Source organism: Sphaeramia orbicularis, chromosome 18 (genome assembly GCF_902148855.1).
Source record: "Sphaeramia orbicularis chromosome 18, fSphaOr1.1, whole genome shotgun sequence".
In the NCBI taxonomy this organism is placed as follows: Eukaryota; Metazoa; Chordata; class Actinopteri; order Kurtiformes; family Apogonidae; genus Sphaeramia; species Sphaeramia orbicularis.
In genome coordinates, this window is record NC_043974.1 from 9,614,802 (window position 1) to 9,642,450 (window position 27,649).

The 27,649-nt window shown below is 35.5% G+C and overlaps 1 protein-coding gene across 2 annotated transcripts in view; it reads right to left on the reverse strand.

Annotated features, from left to right (window-relative positions):
* LOC115438539 (diacylglycerol kinase delta) overlaps positions 1–27,649 on the reverse strand; it is a 292,835-nt gene that overhangs the window by 123,855 nt on the left and 141,331 nt on the right. For both annotated transcript variants that reach the window (XM_030162205.1, XM_030162204.1), the window contains exons 2-5: positions 11,359–11,469; positions 10,629–10,709; positions 8,455–8,559; positions 4,019–4,151 (exon numbers count right to left, since the gene is read on the reverse strand). In XM_030162205.1, coding sequence (XP_030018065.1) covers positions 4,019–4,151; positions 8,455–8,535 — 214 coding nt within the window. In that variant the 5' untranslated portion in view covers positions 8,536–8,559; positions 10,629–10,709; positions 11,359–11,469. The remainder of the gene's footprint in view (positions 1–4,018; positions 4,152–8,454; positions 8,560–10,628; positions 10,710–11,358; positions 11,470–27,649) is intronic.

The following is a 27,649-nucleotide window of genomic DNA, read 5'->3' on the forward strand; positions in this document are numbered from 1 at the left end:
TTTGGGTGTAGATTGTGAGAAGATCAAATTTTTCTAAATCAAATTAGCAAAAAAACCTGACCTGATTGAGAAAAACAGATGTCCTTTTTGGATTTAGCGGAGCAAAATGGTCCTAATTCAGTTGAAAAAACCTAGACAACTTGCAAAAAACATTTTTTTGTAACCCAGTGATATGAATGTTTATTGGGAAGAAGTGCTATTGTGCTGTTCTTCTTTCTAAGATTGTCTTGATTGTTGATTTTTGTATTATTTATGTTATACTCGTTCACATATATGTTAAATTTCATTGCATGTTCAGAATAAATCACTAAATTAAAATCAAATCATTTCATTTCCTGCAAAAGCAACACCCCTAGAAAACCTAGAGGCAGAAAACCGTATATCTCTTGGTTTTTCAAATACAACAGAACATCCTATATCTTTGTTTTTAATTGTTATTTCACTGAGGAAGCATGTAATATTTGACAGCTAGTGGTAATGAATATTAGTCCAAAGACCTTGTATGTTTTATTGCTGATATTACATTGGTGTATCTGACGTATGAGTGTGTCAGACCTGTTGTTGAAACCTGCCTCACCTCGCTATAAGAGGCTATAAACCCACTGACGTGTCAATAAACCCACTTCACCCCGCGATGCGAGGCTCTACACCGACTGTACAACTTTAATCTGACACAAATGCTTTTACAGCCACTTGAAAGACCATTATGACCTCTCAGATGCACTGAAAGACTGTAATGGGTTTTGATACAGGAAGAAAAATACTTAAATGTAGCCGAGGTGTTCTTATTCTTACATTACTGAATCGTGAAATGGGTAAGAAAAACACTCTTGTTCTCTATTTGGATGTTATATGAACCATTGCTGTAGCTTGTTATTGGTTAAATTTAACTCAATAATAGCTAGAGTAAGATAATATGATAGATATATTTACTTATCAAATCAAAAGCATTCTTGATGAAATTATCAAAAGATCACCGGCTCCCCCCTGCCCAGTCTGGAGGACACTGCTAGCTCTCGATACCACATCATCATCATCTGTCATCATCTGTTTGACCTGTTTTTCTATGGTAGACGCTACAGGTCCCTCCGAACAAGGACAAATAAATTCAATGACAGTTTCTTCCCATGAGCTCTCTCCACACTTAACTGGAAAAAGTAATAATTTTGGTGTTTGGTGATTTCTTCCTGTTCAACCACTTCCCTCAATGTTTCCTCAAATCACTTCCTATAATGTGCAGTAATCCTACAAATGTGAATTATGTGCAATAAGTTGTGTAATAGTCTTCTATTCTGTAATAACAATGCAATATTTATTCAGTATTTATCTATATTATAAAAGGGAAGTGGACTCTGTTTGTGTGTGTGTTTGTGTGTGTGTCTCAGGCATCACAATAAATCCGGAAAGAGTTGACTGCTGCAGTTTGGTATACTTATGTATTTTTGGTCAAGGAACAGACTAGCGAAAACAGCAAGTTGATAGGATCAATATTTTGGGAGATATTAGTAATTTTGGAATATAATAGCCTTACAATCATGCTGCTATGCCCAGAATGGTTGTCGGGAAGTGCAGTACCATGCTGCATGACCGGAAATTAAGTTAAAAACAGGAACGACGCAATTACATCAGTCCCTAGATATTGCTATTAATATATTAATTGTTTAAATTTTAAAGAATGATTTACCAAACAATTTTTATGTCAGTGCTTATAAAATATAGACTCACATCTTTTCCCAAAAGTCAGCTCTCGCCAGCATAAAAACTATTACATCTAGAACCCATGGGCTGAATCCCAATTCACCCCTTGGCCCCTCCCCCTTACCCCTACCCCTCCGTTTTGCGCGTACACGTGAAGGGGTAGTGTTGTCCTGATTCTCAATCAGACAAAGGGGAAGGGCTAAGGTGGAGGGCTGTATAGCCTTCAAAATGGAGATTTTCCAGGACCACACCACAAACAGAGGGGTAGGAGAAATTTCCCATAATTCTGTTGGAATCATTTGCAAGTTGGAGGTAAACACAGTAAAAAAAAATGCAGCAGTGTGATGAAAGAAACGCACAAATGTACGTACTTTCTTCTTAAACAACTTAATCATTTGATCGACCGTTTAATGCCGTTTCAATGTATTATACATCGCATTTCTGTGGTTTATAGTTGATAGACTCAAAAAGATGACCAAAGCCCGTGGAATAGACACGGTTACAGCTGCTGACGGCATGGGGAATACTTTCGGAAACATAGTTTTCGCATCTGTTAATAGCGGTATCGATGACTGCTGATGATGTTACAGGTCTCGAAGGGTTGTCCCATTTCATAGGAGAATGTTTCAACCCCCACCCCTTGCAGCTCCGTTTCAAGGGATAATGCCAAGTGCAAGGGCCAAGGGGTAGGGGTAAGGGTAAGGGTAAGGGTAAGGGCTAAGGGGTGAATTAGGATTGGACCATGGTTCCCCATGGGGCCACACCAATATAAATGCACTATTTTTTATATAGACTTGGTTCATAGGTATACTGTTTTCATGGGTATTACATACTGTCAATATGGTTCATCTCATTCAAAGTGTACAGCACTTTGGCCAACTGTGTTGTTTTTAAAGTGCTTTATAAATAAAGTTGACTTGACTTACTGTCATATTCTGTTAATTCTGTAAATTTGCATCTATTCGTGTGTTGCCCTTTAGTTTTTATTATTCAACTTAGCTCTACTCTTATGTTCCTTTGTAAAATTGCAAAATGTATTTTCTATTACCTTATCTTATTTTTAGTTTTGTAATTTTATATTCACTCTACTCTTATTATTATTTATTAATATTGTTGCACTGACTGGAGTAGCACAATGACAATGAGTGTTCAGAGAACGCAAACCTCCGCCAAGCACCCCGAATAGTGTGCATTAAGGCTAAACGATATGGACAAAATATCATATCTCGATATTCATGCCAGATACCTCGATATCAATATGATACGATATGACTATGGGTTCGGTGAAAACTAAGCATTTTTTAGAAAAATACAAACATCATAATACAAAAGAATGTGGAAAGTGCAGTTTTATTTATAAGAACTCACTGCCAGTCATCAACATTAACATAAAGTACGAATAAATTTAATTTGTTGTGACTTCCAGAGCTGTACATGCAGGGCGAGCACGGGGGAAATCTATATCGTTTATATCGTTGCTTTTTCGATATTAATATCTTGAATGTTCATATCTAGATATTGATACGACAACGATATATCTTTCAGCCCTAGTGTGCATGTGTGGATCGACTATTTCTTTTTAATTAAACAGTTTCCAGGTTGTTCCATACAGCAGACAAAGTTGAAGCTTGGTACCAGTCATGTGTATGTCAAATTACATTAAGTTTCAATCAATATTTGTTGAGTTATAATGAAAAATGTGTCGTAAATAGGATTTTCAATGTTAAATGTAAATGTCCACAGAGTCCACATTCCACAGTGGATGTGGACAATTTTGTTCCAGATACAAGATATTGTTATAAGCTACAGGTGGATCAAATTGGAGGCTAATCAGAGTCGTTTTGAATTTTTTATGAATTTTTGAAAATTGCTCAATGATGAGAGGTAGGAAAATTGTAGATTTTGTGACCTTGCTGTGACCTTGAACTTTGGCCTACTTGGCCCAAAATTTAATGGGTTGGTCCCAGGGCCTAGGCCTATCTGTGGGTATAATTTGGTAAAGATGGTTGGAATAGTTTTCCTGTGAAGTTGCTAACTAACAAACAAAAAGACAAACAAACAAACACACAAAGTGATCACAATACCTAATGGCAGAGGTAATAAAGGCTATTCTATTCTATTCTATTCTATTCTATTCTATTCTATTCTATTCTGTTCTGAGAAAATCAGAAACAGGGCTTTTTTGCTTTCCTAAAATTCCTTTTTAACAATGTTGTAATGTACAAGATTATTAGTATCGTCCTGTAAAAACAGTGGTGTGTTAGTTGCTCTTCAGGGTAAATGTTGCTCAGATGTGTGATGGTGGTGGTGGTCTTCATACCTTCACAGGACAGGCCATGGGAAGTGACACCAGGCAGAGCTTCTCTACAGACGTTGCAGAAGGTGGGTCTGGCATGTGAGCAGGCGTACCAGTTGTGCATCCCAGAGAAGTGTTCCATGTTGAACTGACTGGCCTGGAGAGGGAGGAAAAAATGAGGAGGAGGAGGAGGAGGAGGAGGAGGAGAGTGACATCAGTGTTAAACTGTCTGTGCCTCGGAGGCGAAAACACAGAGGACAAGACAGAAATCATCAGTGTGCTGCTTTAAAGTAAGAGGCCTGAGGGAGGACAGATATTACAGGATGGGACAATGACTTTTTATATTTCATGCTAAACTACACAGCCGACGGCAACGCAGACATGAGGCTAAGATAATAACAAAACATATTAAACTCACACTATGATACTGATGCTCCAGCCGACTGGCCTGTGGATAAAAAATGCATGAACGCAGGCCAGCGCCCGGAAGGACAATAAGGCTGTGACACAAAACACAACATCACCATCTGTCTAACCTTAGAGCGTTCAGAGCTCGAGACAGAGACGAAAAACTAACTCAAGTTCAAACAAGTACTCGAGGTATAAACTGTATTACAACCAACCGACTACCTCCGCCTCTTTTACTACATGTGCAGGTGTTTGTTTTGTCTTTTCTGGGCCTTTTAGTTCAGGGGTTATTAACTCTAGTCCATCTTAAGATATAATAGATGATGGTACATCGCCTAAACCCTGGATGTCACCTGCTATAAAGTGAAAAAAGACAAGAAGCTGCTTCAGAATCACATGCAAATTAACACGGTGGCAATGATTTTCATTTTATATGATTATATACTAATAAAAACAGTGGTTTATATTCCACTAGATCCACAACAACTCCTAATACGTCTCAAATGTTATTCATATTTTACGCTATTTTACTTTACAACTATTCCATTATATTTCAGAAGGAAATATTGTACTTTTACTTTTAAAACACACATGTTTATGCAGTAATAGAATACTAATCCACCCAGTAGTAAAGTAAAATAAACAAGTGGTGTCAGGCACAACAAACCCCGCCCCTCACATGAATTCTAGTTTGTTTTGGCAGCGATCCAGCTGATGTCATCATGTCTATGCATGTGCTGATGTCAGCATATCAAATGCTTCTATACTGCATATGTGCCAAGTTTGAAGTAAATTAAAACAATTTTGATGTTTTTATAGACATTTGAAATTTCGCCCATTATAAGTAAATGGGAGGAAAAAAAATGTAAAATTCTTTAAAAAATGTGAACTTTAACTTACTTTTCCCAAAATGTAACCACATCTTTTCTGGATCACTGGTAATCTATAAACCCAATTTGGTATGAATTCAACCAATAGTTTTTGCTGCTACAGATATGTGAAATTTCGTCCATTATGAGTAAATGGGGGAAAAAAAAAAAAGATTTGAAAAATTCATAAAAAAATTGAACTTTGACCTACTTTTCCCAAAATGTAATGACATCTATTCTGGCTCACTACCAGTCTATAAACCCAGTTTAGTACGAATTCAACCAGTAGTTTTGTTGCTAGAGTGACAACAATCAAACAAAGAAACCAAATCAAAAACAATACCCCTTGCCTCCCCTTTGGGGGGCGGGGGTCATAAATCCTTCACATATATGTTACATACACCAATGCTAACACTCTAATCTAATCTAATCTAAATCTGGGCTCCACGTTGATAAACCTCAACATTAAAATAATCCAATACAATATTAAATTATTCTGTTTTTTATTAGTAGTCAGCACATATAATACTTTGAAGGGAGTGATTCTGCATAATATTTATCTTTAATTTTGACATTTAAAGTACACTTAGTCATTAATTTTTAAATACTTTTACTTAAGTGACTTTTACTTCTAATGAAGTACTTTCACTGTGGTATTTTCTCTGGAGTATAAATCTATTTAAATCTTCTTCTAACTTGCAGGAACACATGAACTAAAACCACCAAGTCATAAGACAGTGGCATAAATTAAAGGCCAAGGAGTCCTGCTGTAAAATGCCAGACTCATTGAAAACCTGAGAGAATATAAGCTTCGCTGGGAGCAGCTTTAAGTCCTCAGCTCTCTTTATAGCCTATTAAAAACAAAGAGACTGTATTTTATGAGAGCTATTCATCTGCCGGCAAAAAGCTGGAATGAGAGGACGACAGCAGAGAAAAGAGGATAAAGGGATGATGAGAGAGGATACTTTACTTTCTTTAGGGCGGATACTTTGAGTTCAGAACAGATGGGACAAGGTATTACAAAGGAGTTACAGTGGGTGTCCTTCCCCCATAACCGTATTAATTTAAATTAATTCATAGAAACTCAAAATGGATAGGAACTGATACAAATACATTATTACAAATATTCAATTATTTAACTCATTGTTGTATTGTGGCTACCTCCGCTGCTACCACCGCCACAATAATGCTAGCAAACTAGACTACTGGTATTATTATTATTATTATTATTATATATTTTTTAGGGCTGGGCAAGTTAACGCGCTATTACCGTGTTAATCCATTCATTAAATAACGGCAACAATTTTTTAAATCTCACGTTAAAGCCGTTTTATTCTAACTCATATTCTTCTGCCCCTGCTTGTGTTTGTGTAGCGATTAGCTCGGCAGATAGACAACAGGTTTCCCAAGAAAAGCCAGACGCCAAAAACTTCTGTCCAAATCTTTTACCTGAGACTCACTGTAAAACTGCAACATACATACAAAATATGTCTGAGTTATGTTCATTGCCTTAGTACATTTACATGGCATTATACATTTAAATGAATGTGAAAAAGATCGCTAGCTCGATGCTAACTTGAATGGGAAAATCCATAGACACGCTAAAGATTAGCATTTACAGATTAATTTAAGATTTACGTCTTTTTATCCAGCAACAAAGATTCACAAGAGATATTTTATATTATTCATTCTTACAACAACTGAACATGAAATACTCACAGGCAAACGTTTTTCGGGCCATACAAACAGAGTGAAAGAAACGTGTCTGTTAGTTCCTTCTTATTGCTCGCTTTGAACAACTGAACATCACATATTATTGGGCTTATTAGTATTAGTACTTATTAGTGGGCTTAAGACTCCTGTCAATCACTCACAAGCGGAAATAAACTGGTGTGGACATAAACATGGACAAATGTAGTGGTCTGTTCCGTGGACATTTTCCTTTTAAATGTCTTCAGATGGTGGGGTTGAGAAGGACACAGTTGTTTGTAAGCACTGACATGTGGAATTATTTTTATCACCGGAGTACTTCCAGTCTGAAATATCACTGAAAGGCAATACATGCTGTTGATGCCAGAACACCCCCCCCCCGCAATATAACTATGTGATTAATCGTGATTAATCACACAAATCCACGCGATTAATTGCGATTAAAAGTTTTAATCACTGCCCAGCACTAATATTTTTGTATTATTACAACAATTATTATTTTCCCCCTCACTCTTCCCTCTCTTTCTCACTTTCATTCACACTCCCCTCTTCCTCTTTTCCCTATCTCCCCTAACCAAGCTACATTGTATAGTTGCTCTTTACATTTATGATCATTTTCATTGTATATGATGTTGTCTACAGTCACTTTTCCATTGACCCTCAAATTGCGTAAATATAACTTGCGCATAAAAATATACTTACTGGAAAAATGTCAATTTCGCCAAAAGTCTCATTTTGCGATTAAAAGTTTTTGTGCTGGCATGAGGTGGATTTTCGGGCGTAGCGCAAATGGTATATCACGCAAAACTACAATGGAAAGACCTTTTTTCGCAACTAGAGTCAGGTGAATTAAAAAACGGATGTTGATGGACGTTATAACAAAAGAAGAAAAAGAAGAAGAAACATGTCACGGTATTTGTGGATATGCCAGGAAACCCGATCATTTTTTAATTCAGTACGAGACATAGGGGTAATATATAATAATAATGAATATATCTGTAAATCAACACCATATTTACGTTCATCGCCATGTTTATGGAATGACTTCTTGTGTCATATCGCGATAATAAATAAACAAATCATTGCATTTGTGATTTAATGGAAAAACCGACATTACGCACTTCTGTGTTTTAGATATTTAGTAAATATCGGTAAAGTTTTTGCACAGATGTCCAATGGCAAAGCGATTCGTGTTGTTGTTTGTCATTACTCTGTTGTTGTTTTTGGTTTGTTTATTTGTTTGATTTTCCCTTTGTTTATGTGTTGTTGTTGTTTTTCTGTCCACAATGTCTAGTTAACTATCACTAATTAAAAAAAAAAAAAAAAAAAAAAAAAAGAGTTACATTGGAAGTTTTATCAAAGCATCATCAGTTTTGGCTCTTTTCTCGGTCTAGTCTGATGTCGGTGAATACAATAAATGAATAATAAACAATAAATCTGAATGAATGCTGATGAGTGATGACAAAGACAAACCTCATAAGTTTCCCATTTCTGCACAGATTTCAGGGCTGTGATCCAGTCTTCCATTTCCTTTCTGCTCTCAGCACACAGCATTAGTTTACGAAATGGAGTGATTACCTGAAAAAGTGGAAGGAGGAGGTGAAACAGCTGAATGTAGGACACACACACACACACACACACACACATACAAATATGTACAGCTACATCATTCTACATATTAATTAATTAATTAATTAATTAATTAATTTATTTATTTATTTATTTATTTATTTATTTCGACCATGCAAAGAAACAAAATAAAACAAAATGAAGCAAATTAAGACAAAAACAAATTAACATTTAAATGAACAGAATCTATCTTTAAGTACGTGCAAGTCTGAATTTTGCATGGTCGAAAATGCGTAGGAAGAAGTATAAACTTATTTAATCCTACCCCTCAAGTGCTTTTACACCTTTATCACTAATTTAATCCTACAATCAAACAATACATTTTTGCTAATTTTAGCTTTCAACCACAATAAATACATAATGTAGTAATTGAATTATACACAAAAATATGATCATGACAGTACAGTCATACAAAGAGACTCAACAATTCAACAATTTTCTTCAATAATTACAGCATATTTATCAATACATTATCCGCAAACAAACAACCGTCATTGTCATCATTAAATACTGTACCTGTGAAGACTCAATTCTTTATATCTTTTTTAAACTGAATTGTGTTTGATATTTGTTTTATCTCCACATACAGATGGTGATACAGAAACTTTTTAACATAGTGCATACTTTATGAATCTTTAAATTTAATTTTTCCCGTAAATCATAGTCTCCCTCTCTTTCACAAAACATTTCTTGAATATTGCCCGGCAGCAGTGGTGTAGTGGTCCCTGGAGAAGTGGGTATACTCTCAATTTTTGGCTTCTATGCCTTTTTTTTTAAGTCCAGAAAAACACCCTGTTTTAGAAACAATGATATGTCAGACTACTTTATTTAGTTTACCCAGAAATCCGTCAGTAGTATTTGCTCACTATTATACAATTATCATGACTTGATCAGGAGCAGTTCGTAGGTTTTATTGTTCACACAAGCAGCTGCATGAATGGAAATATATTCAACATGAGGTAACAGGATAATTTGTAACGTTTCATAACGTTAGACTTTCATTAACGTTAGCCTTTCATAATGTTAGCCTTTCATAACATTAGCATGCCATAATGTTAGCCTTTCATAATGTTAGCCTTTCATAACATTAGCATGTCATAATGTTAGCCTTTCATAACATTAGCCTTTCATAACGTTAGGCTTTCATAACATTAGCATGTCATAACGTTAGCCTACTCACACAGTTTAACTATTGGTGACACCATCTCTTCTCTAAATGTGCAGTCATATGGACAGTAGTTTAAAACAGTGACTCATTCTGAAACCACCTTAAAATTTACCTCAGAATTATGTATTCCATCAACGTAAGTTCTCTCATATGTTTCACTCAGTTGAAAAGCATTTATTCTGCCTTTCTCACTCGCATTTCCGATAATCACACATCTTTCAATGAGATGTGCAGTGACCTGTCAATCAACTGGGGTGGCACTGGCACCTGAGGTGTCCAATCAGGTTCCAGAGGTGGCCAGTGCCAGTTAGCAATAGTTTCCTTGGCATAACCCGCCCTACTCTGCCTCTGATTGGCTCATCAGTCCTCATGCCTAAAGTTAACCAATCTAATCAGTGAAGGCAGCGAGTACTAGCCAATTAGAGGCAGAGTAGGGTGGGTCATGGCTTCACCATCCGAGGGAAAAAAATGGGCAATTTGGCTCAGATACGACTGAATGGTGCGTATCGGGGGATTTAGAAGTGGGTATACGCAATGAAGACTGAAAAATAAGTAGGTATACTCTATATACCGCTGTATACCCTGGACTACACCACTACCTGGCAGTAAGTTACTCTTTGCTTTATACATTATTCGAACAGTTTTGAACCCCACAAGGTAAATGAGTTTTAAGGTTTTAGATTGTAAATGAAGTGGATTCGTGTGTTCACGAAAACCAACATTGTGAACAATTCTTATTGCTCTTTTTTGCAGTATAAAAAGTCTTTGTATGGCACGGTCTATTAGTTGAAAAGCCTTAATCTACAGTGTGACTGTATTTAGATATGTTGTTTTTGTTGTTGTTGTTTACCGTGAAGCTGTTGTTGATGTTCTTGGTGCTGGTTTCAGCCACACTGGCATCTGACAGGTCCACCTCATCAAAAATCAGAGACTGAGAGGAAGAAAGACAAACATCAGCTGATCACTCACACTTTTTATAAACACATGCTTACTTTATTATACTCTGAAACCTCAAATTATGACTCTTCTGTCAGTATCTTTGACAACGTTTTTGATATTGTGTCATGCAATGGAATTTCATTCTAGTGCACTGTTCCTTTTGCATGATGTGTCCTGGAATGACAATAAAGTTATCCATCCATCCATCCATCCATCCATCCATCCATCCATCCATATCATTTAAATAGTTTTTAAATCCATTTGAATCTGTCTGTCTGTCTGTCTATCTATCTATCTGTCTATCTATCTATCATCCATTCATCCATCATCAAATTTTTTTTAAATCAATTAGAATCTATCTATCTATCTATCTATCTATCTATCTATCTATCTATCTATCTATCTATCTATCTATCTATCTATCTATCTATCTATCTATCTATCTATCTATCTATCTATCTATCTATCTATCTATCTATCTATCCCTTTATTTCTAATGACATGTCAGTGTCCAAAGACGTACTTTTATGAGATTAAGAAGCTAAAACAATGAGTTATATAAAAATAAATAAAGTAAACAGTGCAGCAGGACACTGAATTGCAGTTTCATCCCTTGCAGGTACTTTTGCACATTTCCGTACCTTGCAGTCTTTGGCATAGTAAAGGGTCCTCCCTCTGAGTTTGAAGTATCTCCTCTTCCATCTCTGGAAGGAGCTCGTCTGTTTGAGCAGGATTCCCTCCTTAACACTTTTCTACAAGAAGAAGAAAACAGAGAAAAAACAAATGTTAAGCGCACCCAGATCATTAAAAAAAAACTAAGATGTGATGGAGTCGTGTAATTACCCTTTATAGTTCATTCATAGAAATACTCTGAAATTCAAATGGTCAACTTTAGTGTGTTATTGGAGGACATAACAAGACTTTATTACTTATTTTTTATTGTTATGTAGAAAATCCAACCAACATAAGTGCTGCTCCAGACCCCTGTCCACATCCACATTATTATTTGAACATCATCCCTTACATTTGTACCATTACTTCATGGTACCTAACAAAGCAGGAGCACTCAGTGTTCATGCAGAGGTGGACCTTACAGACCCTGGAAACCACATTGGACCTAAGATTGGTGACTCACTGTCCTTACTGGAATTGCTGCTGTCACTATCTTGTAATGCCTACCCTCAGGCAGAAGGTCTCAAATGTAAAACTGCCAGGTTTAGAAACAGTTTCTTTCCTACCACCATCCGTCTTTTAAATAAGTGTCTGTAAGTGTGAATGTGCAATAACCTTTTACTTACGTGTGCAATGTTAGTATATATGTATTATTCTCTCAGATTTAGATTTATTTATTATTGGCACTACCTCATCAGTATTTTATACCTTATTTTATCTCAGGTGTTTTTTTTTTAGTGTTGACCCTGCATTGTAATTTCGTTCTGCAGTTCATCTCGGATGTAATTTTGCTGAATGACAATAAAAGTGATCTGATTCTGATCTGATCTGATGTATGTGAAATGATCAAAATAGTCACTTGTCCGATAAAGGGTTAAAAGGGTGATCTGTCTACATGTGATAAATGTAGGGGTGCTCCAGTCTCACTCCATCACATGTATTGGACATGTCCCTCTTTAGTAAACTTTTGGACATCAGTTTTCCATACCTTATCAGAAACCGTTCATCACCAAATTAAGCCCATTCACCTGCCTGGTATTTTTGGCATTGCTCCACATTTACCGTATTTTCCGGACTACTGTATAAGCCACTACTTTTTTCTCACACTTTGAACCCTGCAGCTTATACAATGATGCGGCTAATCTATAGATTTTTGCAGGCTAACAGCCTCCAGGGGGCGCTCTAGCAGGAAGCGCAAAAGCGAGACAGACAGGTGGAAGAGGTGATGAAGAGGAGAAGTTTTAAGCTTAACTTGGTAACACTTTACTTGAAGGTCTAGTTTATAATGGATTAAGCGCACATTCAGAAGACATTATAATGCATTTATAATGCATTATAAGTCATTACAACAGTTTATGATCATGTACAACAACTTATGCCAAGGTTAATAAAGTATTAGAAGTGTAGACATAATGTATTATAAATTCAGCTTTCATTATGTTTTATACATCCATACCAAAGCAGTGTGAAGGAATTTATTTTTTTAGGTGGGGAACTTTTGTTAGGTTTTGTCACTGGTCCATATACCCATCTATTTTAGGGATTTCATATTTATTAAAAAAAAAAAAAAAAGTATGTGATTGAATTAAGAAAGATTAAGAGCTGCCACATTACTTTTTATTTATGTATAAAGCAACATGTAACACTTCTATTTACTGTCTCTGTTCTTGTAACATTTTGTTTTTGCAAAATAAAAAGTTATTAAGAACACTTTATAATGTATAATTTTTGACTTACACTTTACTCAGAACCAGCAGATACTGCTCATACGTCATCATACTTGTGTTATAACATCATCAGTCATCCTGTAAGTTATTATTGATATTTATAAGGCATTATTGAGTTTCAGAAACTACATGTCACAGCAGTTGTCTGTGTCTTTATAACTGGCTACAGTTATGATGGTTAGAATGTGTTCTGGAACCCAGGACTGGAGATTCTTCCTACAAATACTGTTGTCACTTTGGTATGGATGTGTAAAACATTATGAAAGCTGAATTTATAATACATTATGCCTACACTTATAATACTTTATTAACCTTGGTATAAGTTGTTGTACATGATCATAAACTGTTGTAATGACTTTTATAATGCATTATAAATGCATTATAATGTCTTATGAATGTGCGCTTAATGCATTATAAACTAGACCTTCAAGTAAAGTGTTACCCTTAACTTTTAACAATCATTTTGCATGGCATGCACAAATCCTCATCATGGAAAACACATGAAAAAATGCATATGATGCAGTTTTTAAGTTAAAACCAATCGATGTGTCTGTCCAAGAAGGAAATAGAGCTGCAGCACGGAAGTGACAATGAGAGCGACAACAGAAGAGAGATGTAGAAGGTGTGTGACGGAGCCTTTCTGAGGCTGTTCAACTCCGACACTGAAGAGGACGACTGCGGTGGTTTCAATGCGCAGAAGGAAGATGAAGATAGCGATCAGTGACTTTTCTGGGTTTTTGAACCAGCCGTTTTACTGCCGTGTTACAGGCACTGTTTGGAAAAAAGCAGTTGAGGTATGGAAATAAACATTTGAATAATCTTTCTGTGTAAATATCTCATGTTACAACGTGGACACCTGCGGTTTACAGTCAGGTACGGCCTATGTAACCTCCTAAGACCCAGGAAATGTCAGCGAAGTACTAGCTTTTTTGTTTTTCTTTATTAAATAAGTGCCTATATTGGAAACATCATGATGCAACAGTTTTTTCAGATGCAGTTTTTAAAATTTTATGGAATGTCCTTTGTGGTGGACAGTTTTCTTTTCTTTTTTTTTTATAAAAAGTTGTGAAGCTCTCGTAGCTGGGTCTTAGGAGGATATGTACAAATATTTTTTTCTTTTAAAATTTGGTGGGTGCGGCTTATATTCAGGTGTGGCTTATATTCCGGTGCGCTCTATAGTCTGGAAAATACGGTAGATCTCCCTAAACCCAAACTCAACTTCCTGGCCTTTGCTTCTTTATTAGCTTGTTGAGCTAGTTCACTTAAGTGGAGGGATCCAGCTCCTCCTTCCTATTCACATCGGCTCAGAGACATGATGTCCTGCATGAGTCTAGAGAAGATCAGGTATACTGTTTGGGGATCAGAGAAAAAAATTCACAAAATAATTTCATAATTTCTTTATTTTTTTCACTTATATATTTTTTTCTTTTTTCTATTGTCTTTTTTTAAGTATTGTTCTTTTATACCTCACTTATTAATGCTGTTTAAAGATGGTCGTTAATTTTGTTTTTATAATTTTAATTCTGACTTTTCATAAAGTTTTTCAGTGGTTGTTTGTATCTGTTCATGTCTGGGTCGGGTTAAGTGTTGTGTCATGGGTGGATGTTGTTTAGAAAATCAAAAATCTCCTTCCTAGTGAGTGTCTTATTCATGTTCTGTTATTAATAAAAAGACCTTCGAAAGAAAGAAAAGGGGGATCTGTGTTTGTAAAGTCAATGAGACACCTTGTTTTGGTGTGAGGTCCAACCCACACAAAGCTGCCAAAATGAGCCTATAGTGTTGACCGCATCAGCTGAGCATTGACCACCTAAAGCATTCTACTACCGCTTTTTCCAGTCTTCAGATGAAATTTCACCTCATTAATCACTAACAGAATGTGCGACAGGAGCTCTGTGCGCAGATTTCTTTTTTGCCAAAAACGGCCCACTCAGCTTTTAAATAAGGAAATGAATAGAAGCATCCATTGGCAGAGAGTCAGCATGTACGTGTGTGTGTGTATGTGTGTTTTAATATCTTCACTATGAACGTCCTCTAGATTTGTGATTACGGGAACAACTGTAATGAGGTGTAGCAGCACGTAGGGAGTGCAGCCATCCGTGGCTGTGTGAAAATTATTAACGCAGCTAGATTTCTGATGTGATTTGATGCAACAGATTTATTTTGCACAAACAGACTGATTCTTTTGTCCCTTATTGCTGCTCCTTATCATCCACTCAGTCTTTTTTTTTTTTTTTTTTTTTTTTTTTTTTTTATGACTACATACCCTGAGAGGACACGACGTAACATAGAGAATCAATTTGAGATAGGACGTAGGGGGTCGCCATGGAGATCCTCATTTCCAGTACAAGAGTATACTGAGACACACACACACACACACACACACACACTAGAGATATGATCTTAAAACTCTGATCACGTTCCCGACAGCTCACTCCCTACCTGCACATTCGTCACACAATGCATCAACATTCCACAGAAACTTTCATTAGACCGGCCTCGATGTCAAGAACATAAAGATAAGAGCCTGCATCAGTGTGTGTGTGTGTGTGTGTGTGTGTGTGTGTGCGTGTCACAGGTACAGCACAAGATAAATCTGGAATGGACCATGAGGAAATGCTTATGTCCAAACACCTTGTATATTCTTAAAAAAATAAATTTCCCTGTGCTAGAATGACAGGTTATATGGTTAGCCTCAAGGGAAAAAAAACATGACTGGAATGTTTTCTGAAAGACTACTGACAGCAGTAGGTGTATAACACTTTCTACAAAAACCACAAAGACACACGAGCACGTACTTGTAGTAATTAGACAATAAAAATACAATCTAGACGTCTCAGTATTATACAGGTCACAGCCTAGATATCCTGTATCAGTACTACTGTAGGATTGTATGTTGTGTACTTCCTAGGGTCGGATATGCTCAAAAACTAACAAAAAAAAAAAAAATCAGCTCCTAAATGGTGCTATTATCGAAACAAATACTCTATTACGAGAAATAAATATTAACATCACACTTTTTTTTTTTTGCTCACATAATTTGTGATAAGTTGATTAGTCAACATTATTATTAGAATCAGTAGTAGTAGTAGTAGTAGTAGTAGTAGCAGTAGCAGTATTAGTAATAGTAGTAGTAGTATTAGTATTAGTAGTAGTAGCAGTAGTAGTAGCAGCAGCAATATTAGTATTAGTATTAGTAGTATTAGTAGCAATAATATTAGTAATTGTAGTATTAGCGGTATTAATATTAGTAGTAGTAGTAGTAGTAGTAGTAGTAGTAGTAGTAGTAGTAGTAGTAGTAGTAGTAGCAGCAGCAGAGGTAGTAGTAATAGTAGTATTAATATTAGTATTATTATTAGTAGAAGTAGTAGTAATAGTAGTATTAATATTAGTAGTAGTAGTAGTAGCATTAATAGTAGTAGTAATAATATTAGTAATAGTAGTATTAGTTGCCTTAATATTAGTATTATTAGTAGTAGAATTAGTAGTAATAGTTGTATTAATATTAGTAGTAGTAGTAGTAGTAGTGGTAGAAGTAGTAGTAATGGTAGCAATATTAGCATTAGTATTGGTATTGGCAGTATTATTATTATTATTATTATTATTATTATTATCATCATCATCATCATCATCATCATCATTATTATTATTATTAGTAGTAGTAGTAGTAGTAGTAATAGTATTAGTATTGATATTAGTAGTATTAGTATTATTATTATCATTATTAATAGTATTAGTAGCATTAATATTAGTAATAGTAGTATTAGTAGTATTAATATTAGTATTAGTAGAAGTATCATTATTATTATTATTATTATTATTATTATTAGTAGTAGTAGTAGTAGTAGTAGTAGTAGTAGTAGTAGTAGTAGTAATAGTATTAGTATTGGTATTATTATCATTAGTAATAGTAGTATTAGTAGTATTAATATTAGTCTTAGTAGTAGTAGTTGTAGTAGCAGCAGCAATAATATTAGTAATAGTAGTAATAGTAGTACTAGTGGTAGTATTTTTGTCCAATACTGATATTTGTCTGATATATTATTTTCTATGTTTGTTGTATTTTCGTTCTTCTTCTCCCTTTTGTGCTGAGAAGGAAAGAATGAAACCCTCTCATTATTACATCTATTATAATAGGTTCTGACCCTTCATTACTTTATATTTTGAATGAGTAAGTAACTGACTGAAGTACCTTCAATATAATACAATGGATAAATAATAATATGTCGAAATATTAGCCGATACTGATGTTGGTCTAAATCATTTTTTGGAAATGATCTGCTTTGGTGATAAAATGTGCTAAATCTTACATACATTTGGTGTGTTTCATCAGGTTTAACTTTATATCGGTCCAGTGACTATTTTTGGTCATTTCCGCACACATTACAAAACAGTGACAGGTACAGTTCCAATGAGGACAGTGAGTCACCAATCTCAGGTCCAATGTGGTCTCCAGGGTCTGTAAGGTCCACCTCTGCATGAGCAGTGAGTGGACCTGCTTTGTTAGGTACCATGAAGTAATGGTACTAATGTAAGGAATGATGTTCAAAGGGATCATGTGGATGTGGACAGGGGTCTGATCAGCACTTACGTTGGTCTAATGTTCTAAAAGTCATTCCTATTGTTTAGATTTTTTTTTTTGTAGAATCTGGTTTACTAAAAATCTGGTTTACTAAAATTTTTTGATATTGTATATTTAAAAACAATGGAATTTATGTTTCGCGTTAAAAGTAAAAACCTTCCTTTTTGTATTCAGAAAATTTTTAAATTAAGAGAAGGACATTATAATTTAAGAGGGATGTTTGTGTTTGAAAAAGGTAAAGTAAGAACAAACGTTAAATATCACAATGTTTCAGTTATTGGTGTCAAGCTATGGAACGAATTGAAGGATGAAGTGAAATTGTGTAGCTCACTGTTGAGTTTCAAAAAGACTTTAATTTGTCAAATTCTGAAGGGCTATGAAAGTAATATGATTACAAAATGATTTATAACACTGAATGTAGTATAATTTGTGTTTAAGTATTTACCTGCTGCAACTACGGGTGTAGACGTGAATTAAGGATGTGAATAGGAGGAGCAGAAATAAGCCTCTGGCTTCAGCTTCTGCCTTTTTCAGTTACAAAATGTGTTAATTTTATGTTCGCTTGTTTTTTAATATGTATGTGTTTTGTTGTTGTTTTTTTTAATATGTATATGTTTTGTATTTTGTATTTAACTGAAATAAACATTCATTCATTCATTCATTCAAAGATTTTTTTTTTTTTTTTTGCACTACTGCTGTAAAAAACTCAATAAAAAATAACTGTGAAAAAATAACTTCTTGTATTTTTTTCTTTTTTGCCACTTATGGGGTAGGAACCAACTATGGTAACTTCATTGACCTTGAGTTTCTACTTAAAAATAAAGAAAATTTGAAACATTTCACAAAAGTAATAAAGTCTTACTATGTCCTCCAGTAACACAGTAAGATTGAAATTTTGAATTTCAGAGTATTTCTATGAGTGAACTATAGGCTAAAGCAGGGGTGTCAAACATACGGCCCGGGGGCCAAATGCGGCTCGCCAAAGGATCCAGTTTGGCCCCTGGGATGTTTTTGCCATGTCCAAAAATTCCACAGTCTTGAACTGAATTAAGCAAAAAAAAAAATTTAGCTTGAATAAAGGAAAAAATCTTGAATTAAGCCAAAAAAAAATTTTTTCAATTAAGGAAAAAAATCTTCAATTAAGCAAAAAAAAAAAAAAAAAAAAAAAAAATCGCAAATTTAGCAAGAAATCTTCAATTAAGTAAAAAAAAAAAAGTCTTGAATTAAGCAAAAAAAAAAAAAATCTTCAATTAAGTAAAAAAATCTTCAATTAAGCCAAAAAAAAATCTCAAATTTAGCAAAAAATCTGCAATTAAGCAAAAAAAAATCTTGAATTAAGTTTTAAAAAATCTTGAAATAAGCAAAAAAAAAAAAAATCTTCAATTAAGTAAAAAAAAATCTTGAATTAAGCCAAAAAAAATCTAGAATTAACAACTTACATTTTTTTCTTTGTTTTAGTGCAAAAAATAACATTAAATTATGAAAATATTTACATTTACAAACTATCCTGTAACAATTAAATGTGAATAAACTGAACAAATATGAACAACCTGAAATGTCTAAAGAAAATTAAGCCCAATTTTAACAATTTTTCCGTCTGTTCCTCAGTGTTTAGAGTCTTTGTAGATCTGATCCATAATGCACATGTAGAAATGATAAGTGGAGGCAGAATATTATTAAAATTGCACTAAATTTTCTTATGTTTTCTAATTTAAATTTCAGTTTTTTCTTTTTTTTTTTGTTGATAGTTTATAAAAGTAAGTATTTTCATAATTTAATGTTTTTTTTTTTTCACACTAAAACAAAGACAAAAATTTGCTGTTGTCATTATTTATAGGTTATTATGTTATTATTTTACTGGTTCGGCCCACTTCAGATCAAATTTAGCTGAATATGGCCCCTGAACTAAAACGAGTTTGACACCCCTGGGCTAAAGGGTTTTTTTTAAAGGTGAGAGCAAAAACATTGAAAGCCAAAGAAGGTCAGAGCGTACTTGCTCTAATATCAGGACATAATGTGTTTTTTTTTGTGATGACAGGATGATATGACAGAGAGGAAAAGAGCAAAGAGATAAGAGGATATTGTTTTTAGTGCCTCCACATCAGGAAGAAATTAAAAAAAAAAAAAAACAAAACCCACAAACATTATGGTGCTTTCCTTGACGCACAGGCAGAGTATGTTGTTGTTCTAGTGTAATCTAGCAGAACTGTCAGCCTGACAGGCAGCAGTTGGATCAGCAGTGTGTTGGCAGGGTCTGCAGATCGCTGCACCATCCACAAATCTGCCCTGAAGGAAAACTCCGACTCAGACAGGAAGTTCCCAGACGGCATGACAAACAGCAGCACACCGCAAACTGACATCGCACCGAGATAAAGTATGTGAGACGGCCACAAGAAAGAGAAACTGAATGAATATGCAACGACTGAAAACTACCGGCAGCACCTTTATGGAAGTGTCGGACAGTTTATGACAATAACTTCAGGCAAAAAGAGTGAATCAAAATGCGGCTATATGTGGCATTCACACACACATGATGAGTGTTTGTGTATAGTTACTAACTTTCACTAATAAAAAACAAAACAAAAACAAAAAAAAAAACAGCATAACCTACGAAAAAAAAGTGTTTATGTATCTTTTCACATTCTTATCTTTATCATAATAATAATAATAATAATAATAATAATAATAATAATAATTAGGGCTGGGCAAGTTAACGCGTTATTACCGTGTTAACGCATTCATTAAATAACGCCGACAAATTTTTTTATCTCCCGTTAATGCTGTTCTGCCTTTCAAGCAAGTCTTAGTTCATTTATACATACGGACTCTTATTTTGAAACTTATGCTTTTAAGCGCTGGTGCCGGTGTAGCTGAAAGGAGAAAAGTGAGCGAACTTTCCGAGTAATGCTGAATCAAACTTTGTTTACCTCCTGCAGAAGCAACGCCTGTATGTATCAATCATTCTGTTGTTTGCTAAATAATTTCACATGCTAACATGTTTATGACGTTACTTTGGATGTGTTTATTACAATGTGTTATTAACATGTTGCATCGCCATTAATCACAGAAATCCATGCAATTAATTGCGATTAAAAATTGTAATAGCTGCCCAGCACTAATAATAATAATAATAATAATAATAATAATAATAAAAATAATAATAATAATAATAATTTATTCAACTTAATACCTTAAAATTGCCAGATATTGTGTATATTCAAATATTAGAGATGATTTATAAAGTAAAAAATAATACTGTACAGATTTTTATAGACTTCAGTCTACTTATTGCTAAAAAATGCATTTCATTATTTTGGAAAAGAACTCAAACCAACTGTCAGGCGGTGGATACGGCAGATGCTTTCTACCCTTCCACTAGAAAAAATTTCCTATATTCTTAAGGGCAAACAGGAGTTATTGAACATGTTTGGAATCCTTTCATTGTGTATTGCTAAGAATCTAAATTTATTGGAGGACAATGCAAACAATTGAAAAATGTACTTGTATTTCTGATCATATCTTCATAATTTTTTGTCCTTTTTCAAAACGGAAAAAAAAAATGAATGACCACACCTGAACCGGATGCGGAAACCAGGAGGACCAAATATTTGGAACCAATATTCACTTTTAAAGTGTTTGAAAGGTTTGTGTTATTTATGCAATAAATTCTATACATTTTTCAAATCGGATTTTATATTTTTTATGTGTTTTTTGTATTTTTGTGTTGATAAAGTAGGTTAAAATGAAAAAACAATAGACAGATGATATAGATGAAGTTGTGCTGAAAAAAAAAGATACCAAACATGGGTATAATAAACATTTCTTTATATTGTATATAAAGGCAAAATCAAAAGTGCTCAAAAACGGCCAAAATAGGTTCAGACCGCTAAGGGTTAAATAGAGAGAAAATTCACTTATGCATTTGTCACATTGGGTCTATTTGAGTTAATAATGACCAGCTCACTGTGCTTTTATGTAACAGAAGGTAGAAAACCCCATATGCAGTCATGTGGAGAAACTACAGAACATGAGTGTGGAGGCACCATCTCTGGTTTTTCTATCTCAATGTCACATCCATTTTTTTCTGACTCTGGTCGTCTCTCTCTGCTGTTATCTTGGGTTTTCCTGTCTCACCATCCTGTCTGTCTGTCTGTGCTGTAATGTCCTTCTCCGCCCGTACAGGAGGGAGTAATACAGGCCAGATGCACCTCCGAACCGCTGATAAATCTAATTCATCTCTCTGTCACAATGTCATTTCTCAGCTGCAGTGTGTGTGTGTGTGTGTGTTTATGTTTGTGTATATGTGCGTCCATGAGGTGTCCCCACCTTGTTATGGCACTAGTGTTCTCCCAGCGCATGTTTGTTTCCTCAAATAAATGAGCTCTTATTCCCTGAAGGAGAACATACTGTCACCAGGAGGGGGAAAAAAAAGGCAGAAAAAGGAAGGGAATTTAATAAATAGTCTGATGGTAAAGAGGATTAGTGAGCACAGGTGTGTATAGCAGGAGGGGTGGGGGGGTGGGGGGGTAGGATACACAACAAACAAGGACTCTGGAGACTGAAAATAAAAGACGTAAAAACAAAAGAACTGCATCTGCCTCGAGGCGGAGGAAGCAAAGGCACAAACTAGGTGTAAAGGTCTTTTTAACTGAAACAGCTGACTCATTTGAGATAACGCCGAGGTATAACACTCCTGTTTGACCAGTCAGGGTTATCTGGAGGCGGGTAGACAACACCTCCAGAAGCCTCAAAGTACAGGAGTGTACTTTGAGGAATTAACCGCTGATCGCACCGAAGGAGTATCTTTTAGCCAATTAGATGAATGACACTCATGTCGTATGCAGAAAAAACACAGTTATCAGCCCGACCTTTGCTGCTTTAAAAACACCCGCGGAGGTTTTTCATGCTTATCTAGTAATGAGAATGTGGACGAGACACATAATACTGCACTGAAAATTCTGTTGCCGCAGATCGACAGCTGGAATATAGTGAAACACCGAGAACATAAGCTGAGGTGTCAGTGTTTTAGACGTGAACACTGTCATATACGATTCATAAGGGAAAATTATTCTGATTTTTTTTATGATGCGTAAAAACAACCCATTTTAATCCTTTAACCTGTTAAACCCTGACCATATTTTTCAGGGGAAAAAACGCCTAAAAAGACATACCCAAAATAAATGAAGAATTACTTCACAATAATAATAAGGATATGGATGTTCTTGGTGTCTGTGGACATTTAGAGACCTCACAGAATCTATTCCCATTGTCTAAAATATTGTATCTATTACTATGCCTGAGTAAACTGTAACAAACTAAAAGAGAAATTAGAATTTTTTTTATCCTCGCCTGTTTTTATCTGGCTGGATTGACGATGAATGCATATGCATAAATTAATTGTTCATGTCGGAGATTTTTAATAGCGTATATTTCACCCCACAAAGATTAAAAATCATGTTTGAACATTAAAGTTTGCACTAAAAAACACTTTTGATGTACTTTTATTAACATTAGGGTCTAAACTTTGAGCAAAAGTTGAAAAAAACATCCATTGTCCTGATTACCTCCGCCAAGGAGGTTAGGTTTTTGCCAGGGTTTGTTTGTTTGTTTGTTTGTTTGTTTGTCTGTCCGTTAGTGTGCAACATAACTCAAAAAGTTATGGACAGATTTGGATGAAATTTTCAGGGTTTGTTGGAAATGGGATAAGGAAGAAATTATTAAATTTTGGTGGTGATCGGGGATGGGGCCCACGGGGGGGCCCATTTCCAACAAACCCTGAAAATTTCATCAAAATCTGTCCATAACTTTTTGAGTTATGTTGCACACTAACGGACAGACAAACAGACAGACAGACAAACAAACAAACAAACCCTGGCAAAAACATAACCTCCTTGGCGTGGGGGGGGCCCACAGGGGGGGCCACTGATCAGCCTTGGCGGAGGTCTGCGCTCTCCGAGTGCTTCTAGTTTATTATATTTTTATAGCAGATGAATATTAATATAATTTTTTTGCCCGCGGGCAAAAAAACCTTGGGGTCGCGACCCCACATGGGGTCGTCTGGAATTCAAATGGGGTCACCTGAAATTTTTAGTAATTGATAAAAAAAAAAAAATAGTAACACTTTATTTGAAGGTCTAGTTTATAATGCATTAACCACACATTCATAAGACATTATAAAGCATTTATAATGCATTATAAAAGTCATTACAACAGTTTATGTTCACGTACAACAACTTATACCAAGGTTAATAAAGTATTATAAGTGTAGACATAATGTATTAGAAATTCAGCTTTCATTATCTTTTATACATCCATACCAAAGTGACAATAGTGTTTGTAGGAAGAATCTCCAGTCCTGGGCTACAGAACACATTCTATTCTACTAAGGGGGTATGGAGTGTTGTGGACTGTCCCGCCAGCCGAAGTGAAAAGGAAACTTAACGCTCATTTCTCTTTTCTCTACCTGCTGAAGCTTCGCTTTTAAACCTTACTGGCGAAAACGCTGCAACATTAGTATCACATTAAGGTTACCTCTGTCGTCTCCATGTCTATTATTAGTGACTTTCTTTGTCTTCTCAAAAAACTTTACTTTTCTTCATGGTATTTGTCCAGTATTGTTAATTAAGACTAGTGCCCCCTGGTGGATTGATTGAGAAACACTCATTCCAACACATTAAATGTCAGTAGCAGCACTTTGTTCCAGTCAGACTAATGACAACGACAATAAAGCACATTTACAAAAGGAACTAAGAACTGTTACGGGATTATTAAGTACTCATATCGGTACTTGGTATCAGCAAGTACTCAAATGGAAGTACCTGTTCTTGTACTTGTACTCAGTCTGGAAAACAGTGGCATCGGTGCATCCCTAGTTTAAATGTGAAAGGTACCCATCCCTAATATTGGTATCTGTCACCAGTTCCATGCTATAAGCCATCAAAATATGGCCCATTACAAGTAAAGGTAATATTTCAAAAATTAATCAAAAATCCAATTTAAAAACTTTTCAATAATTTTAGCTTGTTTTAAAGTGATTCCCTCTGAATAAAATAGGGGATCTGTTGTCGGAATTGTATATAACATAGCATGATTGTTATAATGCCGTCACCGACCAATCAGAATTGAGAATTTAAAAAAAAACCAAAACTATAGTATACCATGTCACCCCACGTCCTGCTGGATATTAAATTACATATATGAGGATGTGAGGTGTTGGTCATTTTTCACAGTCTTAAGGTGTGACATTCACATTCCCACGGCCATTTGTGCTGCTAATTATGTCGTGTTAGTCGAGCTTCCTGATTGGATAAGACATTATTTGTTTGGTTCCCCGTGACTGGCTGAGACATATCAGCAAAGCAAACATCACATGTGTGCTGTACATATGACTGTATTAAGACAACATATAGTGTTTGCAAAGGTCAGGTGGTGCACTAGCTTGTGGTCACACTGTAGCTAACGCCCTTGTTGGTGTTCTTCCTCCTCCTCCTCCTCCTCCTCCTCCTCCTCCTCTTCTCTAGCCGAGTTGTTGTCAGCCAGATCAGTGTATTCATTAGAGCAGCACTAATTACATCACAACAATCAGCCCCAGTAGACACAGAGCTGTGAAGTGGATCTGCACACAAGGGCGCATTAACACACATATTTACTCATCTGCAAAAATGCACACACATACACACACAAGCTCTGGAGCGCACTCACACTGAACACACACATACCCAAAAAATCATCTATTTAAAGCTTTCATTTAAAGCTCACAACACACACCGTCCCATCACGCCGAAACAGTCCAGTTCGACTGACCTTCACAGTTCACAATGTAAACAAGCAACAAATCAATGGGATCGTATTCGCTTCCTTGACGTACGTGTGTGTGTGTGTGTGTGTGTGTGTGTGCGCACCCACCCTGCCCTATGCTATCAGTTGTCAGAAGTAATTATCTGCTGTAATGAACAATAAGTGCAAGTGAGGGTAGAAAATGAAGAAGTGGGATTCATTTTTCTTCCAGTTTTGAATACTATACAATAACAGGTTCATTGTGGCGTTTGCCTGCGAGCACGGATCAGTTACGTGGTCATCTTAATCTGATGTATTTGTTTAGTTCATCATTGTTTCCAATGGGGGAAGAAACCCTTAGATCTTTCAGAGTAAAAGCAGTAAAGCCACACTGGGTACGGTTACATGATGTTTTTTAAATCCGATTTATTTTTCCAGAAGAAATTAATTCAGAACTTAAGTATTTTCTTTTCTGTTTATATGGAAATGTTAAACCTGAATAAAGGTTTACATGAGGTCTTCTGTTAGCTTAGCTTAGCATAGTCACTGCATTTCCAAGGTCACACGTAGCCAGTTTTTTAAAGGTAATTTGTTGTCTTTTGTAAGTGATTTTCTGAAATCCGTTTCTCCCTAATTATTTTTTTTAGATCCGCTACTTCCTGCACTCATACAATCTTGGGACTGTTGTGTTGACGGAAGTTGGAAAATCTTTTTGTTGGAAGGGATGCATGCGCTAAATTAGCTTTGCTTTACCGTGTTAGCTTTGCATTAGTTTTTATTTCCCAAGATTTATTACTGCAGTAAGTTTATTTTTATTTATTTATTTATTTATTTATTTATTTATTTATTTATTTATTTAATGTCTTGTTTTCTTACTTGCTGTTTTAAATCACCTTTTACATGTTTCTTTTATAATGTTTTAAATGTGTTTCTTTTTCCCTGTCGTTGTATTTCAATGTCCTGTGTGAAGCACCTTGAATTGCCTTGTTGCTGAAATGTGCTATACAAATAAACTTGCCTTGCCTTGCCTAAGTCACATGGCCATGATTCGAGCCTCAATTTGTGATCATATTGACCCCAGCGGACTAAAGTAATGATTAAGGAGAACTGAATTTCACAAAATCACTTATAAAATACTACAAATCACCTATAAAAGCCTGGCTACGTCTGACCATAGGAATGAAGCGATTATGCTAAACTAGGCTAAGCTAAGCTAACGCAAGGGCTGTGAGAACAAGGCAATCGGTGCACTGCAGTGCTAACTGATTTGCCCACTTATCGAACTCATTAGTGCATGACAAATGAATGAATAAAAAACAGGTGGGTTTTCCAGGCTGGTAGATCCCATCAGAATAGCCCACTGGAACAGTTTGGGTCAACTAGACTGCATTGCATATTCTTCCGCTAGTGCAGAATGTGTGCGTCATCGCGACAGGACAAGACAACGAGCATGTGCAGAATGGCAGGAATAAAGACCAAACGGAATAAAGGGTTTACATGTCCGAGGAATAATTTAGTTCGGAATTAAAAGTGGATTAAACCAGTGACTTTCATTGGGTTTAAATTGAATCTGAACTATTCTTTTTCAACTGGAATAAAGTGTTTACATGGGCATCTGAAATAGGATCTAACGTTTAATCAGATTAAACCAGGAATAAAAGTTGTCATGGAAACACATGGACTGTGAAAATACTCAGTGCATGCAGGATCTTATGTAGAAAAAGTATGTGAATATTATCAGCAAAATGGGCTCAAAGTAAGGAAAGTTGAAGTCATTATGCAATGAAACGGCCCCTGGTTTGTGTTTTACTCTCATATATCATGTATGATGTTATCTATTGTTGGCAGTTTAATCTACACCAATGCTTCATCATGCACTGGAGAATTTTCCATCGAATCCAAGACAGCTCTTTGCATTTGTAGATACATGGTTTTCATGAGACAGGAAAGGAAAAAGTGTCATCTCTAAATGTGTTAACGTTGTTAGTCGACTGTAATTGAGTACAAGTGTGGTGTTGGATAAAATGTTGGAGGAGCGATTTTTTGTCACATACTGTTAATACTGTAAAGTTTTATTTTTTTTGGGGGGGGGCAGCTGTGGCTCAGAAAGCTGGAGAATCGCCTGGAGAGTTGGCTTGTGGCCAAAGGGTCGCCAGTTTGATTCCACGGACTGGCAGA